The sequence below is a fragment of the Montipora capricornis genome, chromosome 1 (assembly GCF_036669925.1).
Source record: "Montipora capricornis isolate CH-2021 chromosome 1, ASM3666992v2, whole genome shotgun sequence".
In the NCBI taxonomy this organism is placed as follows: domain Eukaryota; kingdom Metazoa; phylum Cnidaria; class Anthozoa; order Scleractinia; family Acroporidae; genus Montipora; species Montipora capricornis.
In genome coordinates this window covers 10,480,889-10,490,611 of record NC_090883.1, presented here as the reverse complement: position 1 = coordinate 10,490,611, position 9,723 = coordinate 10,480,889, and the positions used below count along the sequence as shown (strand labels likewise).

General features: G+C 40.8%; 2 protein-coding genes across 2 annotated transcripts; both read left to right on the top strand.

The window, feature by feature from the left end:
- The first annotated feature begins 357 nt into the window (after positions 1–357).
- On the top strand, positions 358–858 carry LOC138057241 (uncharacterized). Its single transcript, XM_068903290.1, has one exon. It carries the CDS (start codon positions 358–360, stop codon positions 856–858), a length of 501 nt encoding a protein of 166 aa, XP_068759391.1.
- Positions 859–904: 46 nt separating this feature from the next.
- Positions 905–3,555, top strand: LOC138057229 (uncharacterized). The gene is made up of 3 exons (XM_068903286.1): positions 905–1,059; positions 1,390–1,511; positions 1,853–3,555. Exons 1-3 carry the CDS (start codon positions 905–907, stop codon positions 3,553–3,555), a joined length of 1,980 nt encoding a protein of 659 aa, XP_068759387.1.
- Positions 3,556–9,723: the final 6,168 nt, after the last annotated feature.

Below are 9,723 nucleotides of genomic sequence, written 5' to 3'. Positions count from 1 at the left end.
GGCTCTTCTAATCAGGTGAATGCGGTTCTGTTTAGCAAACGTAACACCAAACCAGCAGGGCTGACTTAAGACAAAAGCTGGGGTAAAAAGCCTTGCTCGCAACCAATTAGCATGAGACCGTAACTGCCACTCCGCATAACAAGAAGAGTAATGCATGTGGGCAAATTGGCCATTTTGCTGTTTTTGTTGCGAAACAAAAGAATAAATGTTCTGCTAGAGATGCTGAGCAGAAGGATAATACCCCGAGTAGAGGTTACTAAAGTGATGGAAGACCTTGGCAGTGGTTCACAGCATTATTATGCATTTGTAGTCAGAGCAGTTGAGTCTCCTGGGTGAAATTTGAATGTTGGAGGAGTGATGTTATCGTGGGTGCTTATTGATTCGGGTGCATCTTGTAATCTCATAGATCCTGCAACTTGGGAATTGCTAAAGAAAATGGAATCCAGTCTTAGTCAAGGAAATCAAGCAAAAAGCTGTTTGCTTATGGGCAGAACGATCCTATTGAAGCGATTGGAACATTCCGAGAAGAAATTGGATGGCGAGGTCAGTGGCAAGTATTGTGAAGATGAGTTCTCAGTTGTGGAAGGTCCAGGGAGATTGCTGCTTGGAAAGGACACTGTGGAGAAATCAAGTGCGCTAAGGGCTGATCCTATGGAAAATGAAGTTTGTTTGCTAACTACCGAGGATGATGATGCTCATTTCCTTGATAAGTATGCAGACATTTTCACAGGAGTGGGAAAGCTTAGGGATTTCCGGTTGAAGCTGCACGTAAAAGAGAATGTCACACCCATTGCACAACTTGTGAGAAGCCTTCCCTTTGGACTGAGAAGCAAGGTTGCTGAGAAGTTGGAAGGATAACTAGCTAAAGATATTTTTGATGAAGTGTGTCGCACAGCTCAACAGAATGGGTATCCCACTGGTTGTGGGCAGTGGCAATGTTAGGATTTATGTGGACATGTGCAGAGCAAATGTAGCAATAAAAAGACACCCAATTCCTACGATTGAAGAAGTCTTGCACGATAACAATGGTTCAACTGTGTTCTCGAAACTCGATCCCAGGTGGGGCTCCCATCAGGTGGAACTTGAGGAGAAATTGCGCGAGATCACCTCATTTCTTGCACATTGTGGACTTTATCGTTATAAGTGACTGATGTTCGGCATAACATCAGCACCTGAGAAGTACCAGAAAATTGTGGCTGATGTTTTGCCGGGTTGTATATGAGAGGGCAATTTGGTACATGATTTGATTGTACATGGTTGTGGCATAGAAGAGCATGATCGGAATATGCATTTGGTACTCACACGATTGAGGGACAAAGGAGTGACACTAAATGAAGACAAATGCCAACTTCGCTTTCCCAAATTGATCTTTTTTGGTCATAATTTAAGCAGCCAAGGTATCACACATAGTGAGGAGAACGTGGCCTCCATCCTGAATGCCAGTCCTCCCCAAGGTGCTTCGCAGCTCAAGTCTTTTGTTCAACTTGTGCAGTATTCAGCTGAGGACAAAGGTTTAAAGATCAATTCAGATGCAGAGCGGGTCTATAAGTCTTGCCATAGATGCCAAGTGGTGGGCGAGTTTCAGGTGCCAGAAGCGATGGTTTCATTTTTGCTTCAACGTCATCCTACCGAAAGGCATAATTATTCTCAACAGAGCAACAGAGTTTTGAACAGATACTAGTTACTAGTAGCAAATCTTTAGCCGATATATCACTTCATTCGAGTCTTACGTGGGTTTCAACCTAGGATGCCGTTCTTCGCAAAGCAAGCTATCCTTCTTACTACAGATGCGGTTTACTCTTTTCGCCGGAAATGCCTTTCCAACTTACATTGTTAAGCCTTCTTTTATCAGGTGATGTGGAAGTAAATCCTGGTCCTGTCCTAACCAGAAGTAAGTCAAAAGCGCCGTCTTCCTTAACAACATCTATATGTCAGGGATTGAAACTTTGTCATTGGAATATTGAACATCTCACTGACAGAAAGTTCGAGGAGATAAAAGTCATGTTCTCGAAGGAATTCAACGACTTCGATGTAGTTTATCTCACTGAGACTTTTTGTACCAGCAAAATACCGGACTCATTTTATTACATTTCTGGCTGTGCACTTTACAGAAAAGACAGACTTCGTACAAAGGGCGGAGGGATTTTGGCTTTCGTAAACAACATGGTCGTTGCCAATAGAAGGCCTGACCTTGAAGCTGACGGCATTGAATCACTTTGCTTAGAAGTTTGCCCCTACAAGTCTAAGCATTCACTTTTTATTGGAGGCATCTATCGACCACCCTCGTACAAAAGTGCGGATGACAAGAGATTAGCAAAAAATATTGAGAATGTCTATCTCAAGAATAAGGAAATTATTTTATTGGGTAATTTTAATGTCGACTACTTAACCTCCACTAAATTCAAGAAACACTGGCTTATAAAAACACTGTGTAATTTGCATCTGGTCCAGCTCGTTAACGCAATTACCAGGCCTTTGTCAGACATTTGTTTAGATCACATTTGGAGCAGTCATCCTGAACGAATGAACACCATCAGAACAATATCATCCGGTTTGTCTTATCATCTTCCTGTTGTTGCAATAAGGACATTCAAGCGTGAGACTAAAAATGGAAAAGAACATGCGACTATAACCTACTGGGACTTTAAAAAGCTCAACAAAGAGCAGTTGAATAATGCTTTGAAAGATGCCCCTTGGGATTCTGCGTTCATCTTTGAAGACTCTAATGATGTCCTTGATGCATGGTATAAAATCTTTGAAGATGTTGTAAACACACATCTGCAACTTAAACACAAATGGGTTAAAAGGAAAATTCTACTGAAATGGTTCTCAAGTGAAATATCCCAAGAAATAAAGCAAAGAGATAAGCTACTGCGAAACGCAAGGCAAACCAAATCTGCCAATGACTGGCTGAAGTATAAACAAGCAAGAAATCGAGTATCAAAATTGATAAGGACAACTAAAGAGACTTATTTCAATAAAAAGATGAAGGAAAATAAGCACGATTCAAAAAAGTTGTGGAACCTAATCAAGTGTCTAATTAATGGTACTGACTCTAGTCGTGATTGCATCAAACGTCTTAAAGAAGGAGATGGGTTTTTGACAGAAAAACTGGACATTGCTAATGAATTGAATAACTTTTTTGTTAATCAGCCAAAAGATCTGTTACATGAGCATGATCTTGGCAGCGATCCTGATCCTGAATCGATTGATCCTAACAGCTTATCAAGTGAAAGCGCACTTAATATTCCATATATAACTAATAAAGAAGTCGCTGAGATCCTAGTATCTATACCACCACACAAGGCTACAGGAGATGACGGGATCAGTGCTAAGCTATTAAGGATTGCGGCAAACTCTATATCAAACTCTTTGCGTAGGCTGATCAACCATTGTATAGTTACTGCGACTTTCCCTTCTAAATGGAAAATCGCTAAAGTGACTCCGATTTTTAAAGGACAAGGAAGTAAGGACGAGAAATGCAATTATACACCGATTTCTGTTTTGCCTATTCTTTCCAAAGTCTTTAAAAAGCATAGCTGTAAATCTTTTTAAGAACATTTAAAGAGCAACGACATGCTTCATAAACTCCAGTCTGGATTTAGGAAATCACATTCAACAGTAACGGCATTGATTCGTCTGGTGGATCAGCTCTTTTTCGATCTTGATGAAAACAAAGTAACCGGGCTTGTTTTCATAGATTACAAGAAAGCATTTGATCTAATAAATCATGACATACTCCTAGCAAAGCTACGTGGTTATGACATTGGTGAGAGAGATCTAAAACTTATTGGCAATTATTTAACTGGACGTTCTCAATATGTAAATATCGATTGAACACTTTCTCAGTCCAAGCCTGTTCACCTAGGAGTACCTCAAGGATCTGTTCTTGGGCCACTCTTATTTGTTGTTTTCATAAATGACCTTCCGACGGCAGTTGGACACTCTTTTGTCGATATCTATGCTGATGATACGACGTTGAGCTACTCATGGACGTTAGAAATGCACCTGACACTCTATCTACAAGTCTTCAGAGGGATATGGATGAAGTTGTGAGATGGTCAAATGAAAATAAGATGATCCTTAATGGAAGTAAGACCAAATGCATGATGCTTACTGGTAAAAGACTTGCTAAAAATATGAAAGAAGACCAATTGTTACTCAAAATTAATGGAAAAAGGTTGGAACAAGTTACGTCTTTTGGGGGTTATCACTGATGACAAATTAAATTTTGACGATCACATTGAGGAACTTTGCAAAAAGATATCCCAACGTATAGCAGTATTAAAGAAAATATAGAGGATATTACATGGCCGCGCAGGGATACGAATTTTATCTTCGAGTGCTGCAAGTATCTCTCATGAGTGAGCAAAGCGAACAAGTGAGAGATACTTCCACCACGAGAAGATAAAATTCGTATCCCCAAGCGACCATGTAATGTTCTGTTTATTACATAGATATTGATGAAATGTCTAGATTTGTTTTATTCAGTTTCGAAATAAAGTGGTCACCAACCGCTAAAACACGCATGTTGTGTAACATAAAACAAGATATGAAAGTTATGAAAAAGAAATCATGATAATGTCAAATTTTGCAATAAGAATGTTAATGTAGTAGAGAAGAATTATATTAAAGCACAAAAGTATCTTACAATGAAGAGAAAGCTCACGTTTTATTGGCTAATCGTTTTGGTTACCATGACAACACCTATATCCTCACATGTGAAAGATAAAAATGATATGTTCACTGCGCGCGGTGAAGATATGATTTTTTAGTAAAAGGAGAAATCCTGGTATTTCATCAATATCTATATAATAAAAGATGTTTCATGCCACTCGAACAAAGAATGCTGTGCTATAACTCAATGATCAAACAAGTAATGCTCTATGGTTCAAGCATATGGACCTCTTGCACTATTGATAGCCTAACTAAAGTGTCAAAGTTACAAAAACGTGCAGCCCGTGTAATACTAAATGCAGACACTAGAGACAATAGTGTTGATCTATTCACTAAGTTAGGATGGGTTCCCTTTTATGATGAGGCGAAGATCATAAAATGTTTGCATGTTTCTAGACGACTGGTTGGGGATAGCCCGTCCTATGTCCTATATGAATAGTTTATTAACAAGAAATGCCGATGTACATAGCAGGGAAAGCAGACATGAGGATTTTAATTTAGTTTGTCCACGTTTTAAGAGGGAAACACGAGATTTTGGAATTCCCTTCCAAGAGATATTAATTCGAGATCATCACTTTTAAGTTTAAGTAAAGCTTTAACTGGTTTTTTGTACTGATAGGTACCAGAACACTGAACATTTTAAGATAAACTAATTTTTCTATACTTATTTGTATATTATTATATTATACCTTTTTAGACTGTTTTAGATATATTTATATTTAATTGTAGGAGGGCCACAAGTTTATCAGCCTTAGCTGTTACGTGCTCACCCTCGTAAAATAAAGTTGGTTGTTGTTGTTGTTGATGAAGATAGCTGAGCCAGACCTTGCCAGGACATAGCCATCGATCTGATGGGTCCTCTTCCCACGGAAGAAAGTAGTCGTGGTGGACTATTACAGTAGATTCTACGAAGTTGTAGTCATGCATTCAACAACAGCAGAGAGTGATGGATGCTTTGTCACAGATTTGGTTATCTGTTTACTCTCAAGTCTGAAAAAATGGTCCTCATTTCCGTTGTGAGGAGTTTACAACGTTCTGTCGAGCACAGAGCATCTCCACCTTTGTGCCATAGGCCAACGGACAAGTAGAAAGACAGAAGCGGACTCTTCTTAAGTTTTTTTTAAGTTCATGTTGAGGGCAGAGATTGGCGACAAGAGTTAGAAAAGTTTTTCCTAGCATACAGGTCCACACCTCAAGTGATCACTGGTGCTACGCCCGCATTTTTGATGTTTGGCAGGGAGTTGCAAACCAAATTGCCATAATTAAGGAGGGCAGAAACACTATTGGATGAAGATATCCGAGACCGAGATTGGAGTCACAAGTTGGTTCATAAGCATGTGCTGACGCCATACAGAAAGCAGAACCAAACCCTGTACTTCCTGCAGACTTGGTCTTGCTAAAGAACACGAAAACGTCTGGAGAGCTGAGGCAAATTTTGGAAGTGAGCCGTACACAGTGCAGTCTAAGGATGTTATTAAACTGACAGTGATCTAAGGATGGTGTTGAATACAGCCGAGACAGCCCCTTTGTTAAACGGTACAATTTACCAGAAGAAGCAAAGGAATCTATGCAGGATGTAGACTCAGAAGCAGTCAGGCCCTCGCCAGTTTCAGGTCTTTTGGAGGAAAGTGCAGTGGCATGGAGACCCAAGTGCACCACTAGATTGCCAGCGAGCTACAAGGCCTTTGTGCTTTCGTTACAGTGGATTTAACAAGACAAGCCAAAAATATGAAATTGCTTTTGCATAATTATTGTAGCTACCTCCTCAAACTTTTCAGCAACATTTAAACTATGAACGTTTAAATGGCCAATATTAAAGGGACACTGTCATGAGCTGCACAGAAAATTCTAGCCGCCATTCTGGATTCATGCATGAGTCACGTATATTCACAGTTAATGAATTCTATATCAAACATAGCGCTCAGAATTTAATATTTAACTATTATGGGGAATAATAGCCGCTTTTGAAACAAGCATTCTGATTGGTTAATCCCGATGCAACGAGGCTTCTGATTGGTTGAAATTTAGGCGTCCGCCATTATTACTTGCACACGTGAAAAAAGAGGGTTTTGATTGATGGAGAGCGTGGGGTGAAAGTCCACGAAAAACAAGATGGCGCAGCGCCTCGCTTCTGAATAAAGTGGGTGAGGGTATCATGCAAACACACACCAAATGTATTTTGTTTTTATGAATCATCAACGGTTTAATAGAGAAAAAAACAAAACTATGAACAAGCGGAAACGTGTGAGGAGACCTGGTGCCAAACCTCGTCCCTCACTAGGCAAATAACTCGGCTGAGACTAGATCCAGATCCTCGTGTGTGAAACGTTCGTAGCTGTAAGGGTGGGTCTTGGCCGTCGTGGGATCCAGGACCCGTTTGGAATAGACGAGACGGTAGTCTTTGTGAGGGTCGCGTTTCCAATGTATACGTCTTGGCATTTCTTTGGATGGTATGAGATTGCGTGACGCGTGTGGTACGAGGTCCATGGACCTTGCATACCACCTTTCCCTTCTTGTTCTTGTAACCATAGTTCTTGGGACCGGCCAAGCAGGGTCGCCAGGACGATGGAGGTAGGCGACCGAGTCGGTGTCGAAATAGAGTACGCGTTCCCCGAGATGATAGAGAGCTCGATAGAGACGAAGTCTGGCATGACAGGTGGTGAACACGGCCACAAAGATGTTGAGATTGGGTGAAGGGAGGACATCGTGAGTTTGGAGTTTGTAGTGAACCTTAAGCCGGTCTTCTGTTAGGGAACTGACGTAATGGACATCGTTTTGATCACTGTAGAGGAATTGGATGAAAGGTTGAGGGTCTGTGAATTCTCGGACCTGAGTCTTGTTGATACGTTGCCCGAACTTGCCCCACATCGAATTCAGCATCATCTTGGCCAGGGCACGTAACCCAGGGTTCTTTTCGATTTTTGTGGCGTCGAGACGAAGGCCTTTCCGGGCATAGTAAGCATCGACGTGCGCTTGTGTCTGGGCTGGGGTGGTGCATCCTTTGGGCCATCCTCTGGCTTCTTCTTTGATTTGGACCCACGTGTCCACATAGGACCAGAAGAGTCCTGTACGTCAGTCGTCAAAATGCCACACTTCGTGAACATGTTGGATGATGTAGCCTTTCTGTACGGCCACTTTGAGTTCGGGAGTACACCACGTGCCTACGAGGGCGCGTTGATCGTCCGTGTGACGGAAGGCATGCGTCTTTTTGAAAAGGGGTTTGGAAATGTTCTCTTCAATGCAGGTACGACACAATGGAAATGTGTGTTTATTGTGACTACGGTAAGGCAGCACAGGATGGTACAGACGCTACGGTGGTAGGACGGTACATTTGGCTAACCCGAAATAAGGCAAGAGATTGGTGGTGTCTGGTTCGTACATGAAGGTGGGATGTCCGACGGGGTAGTTGCCGTACTTGTTGACCCAAGGATACAAGGAGGTGTAGTCATCGTATCGGATCTCGTCCTCATCCTCAACTTGTGCATAGAGACGTATTGGCATTGGAAATCTCGCTGTTTCTCTGTCCATACCCATCGATCAATTCCTCTGATTTTAACACAAGATCAAACAATAACCATGAGCTAACTTACATGCAAAAAAGTGCCACTAATTTTATCTCATTTATGCTTCAGGGAGTTATTAAACAATGTTGAAATGCCATGCCTGTTTATTTTGTAGCAATTCACTGAATTCTTCTGACAGCTCATTGTATGACTGGTATGATAATGGGATTTCTAATAGTGGTCCACAGGTATGTGCCACTGGTCTCCGAGACATGCCCTCAAAAACTGGAAATGTTACCTGGATGCTCTCACAGCTGATAATATCACTCCCAGTAATAAACTGCAAGAATAGTGATAGCGACTATCCTTGTCATGAAAAAGGGGTCTAAGGCATTTGGTAAAAATGTAAGGAGAGAGAGAGAGAGAGAGAGAGAGAGAGAGAGAGAGAGAGAGAGAGACTTTATTTTACGAGGGTAACACGTGACAGTAACTAACATTACTGATGAACTTGTGGCCCTCTTAAGGTACAAAATTACAATGTATAAAAACTGCATTAAGAATAGATACTATTTACAATACAATAAGAAAACAAACATTCCTAGAACTCAATTTATAACTAGACAAATCTATTGTTATAAATTTATATCAAACGATCCCCTTGTCTTCTGAGAATTTAGTACTCTTTTCCAGGTGCGTCCACTCTCTGAGATGTTTTTATGGAGGGGGCACAATAAATTTAAATTACAATTTCTCGTGGTTCTTTGGTGTACATCGGAGTTTTTTCTAAGGGATGTATTTAAGTAGTTGGGTAAAGTACCATTTATCCGTTTATAGGCCAGTTCACAACGCTTTATATACACTTCATTATCAAAGGGGATCCAGCTTAAGTTGTTAAACAATGTTACTGTTCGACTAGTGCGTTGTGCTTCAAGAATAATACGTGCGGCCCGTATTAGAGAGAACTCTCTCAAGTGCCTCCTTGTTGCACAATGTCCATACTTGGCTTGCATACATCATAAGTGGTTTTATTATTGCGTTGGAATAGATTAGTCTCTGATTTTTCTTTAAGTAGGGGCTAATATGGCGTAAGAGGCCAAGTCGCTTTGAAAGTTTATTGCAAAGAACTAAGACCAAAAGGAAGAATTGGTTGACATGCCTAAAATCGAGAACAAGCCTTTTCTTGCCGGACGGTGGTACATACACAGAGAATGGGTTAACAACATGCCGGAGACAAAAGGCACCTCAACAACTAAGTGATTGCCAACTAATTCAGATATAGTCGACTCGACAAAAGACGCATTCTCAAAAGCTGACTTATTGTTATGAAACAGCGCCCTACAAGGAGTACTAATAAAGGGGATCTGATAACCGAATTTGATAGTATCAGTTACAAAATTACTGGCACCAATAGTATGCCAATAATCAAGCTAAGCCTTAAGTACAGGCGATGCAGAATTCTGTTATTTTTCAAATAGATTATGATCATAATCGAAATCGACTAACAAACTAGAATCTCTTTCCCTTAAAAGTTCTAAATTGGAAA

What these genes read in the sequence shown, in the direction of transcription:
- LOC138057241 (XM_068903290.1), top strand. Translation starts at nt 358, where the DNA reads ATGTTATCGTGGGTGCTTATTGATTCGGGTGCATCTTGTAATCTCATA.
- LOC138057229 (XM_068903286.1), top strand. Translation starts at nt 905, where the DNA reads ATGGGTATCCCACTGGTTGTGGGCAGTGGCAATGTTAGGATTTATGTG. An exon ending in TTCTCGAAACTCGATCCCAG is followed by an intron (nt 1,060 to 1,389) that starts GTGGGGCTCCCA and finishes TCATAATTTAAG; the next exon opens with CAGCCAAGGTATCACACATA. An exon ending in GTATTCAGCTGAGGACAAAG is followed by an intron (nt 1,512 to 1,852) that starts GTTTAAAGATCA and finishes TTCTTTTATCAG; the next exon opens with GTGATGTGGAAGTAAATCCT.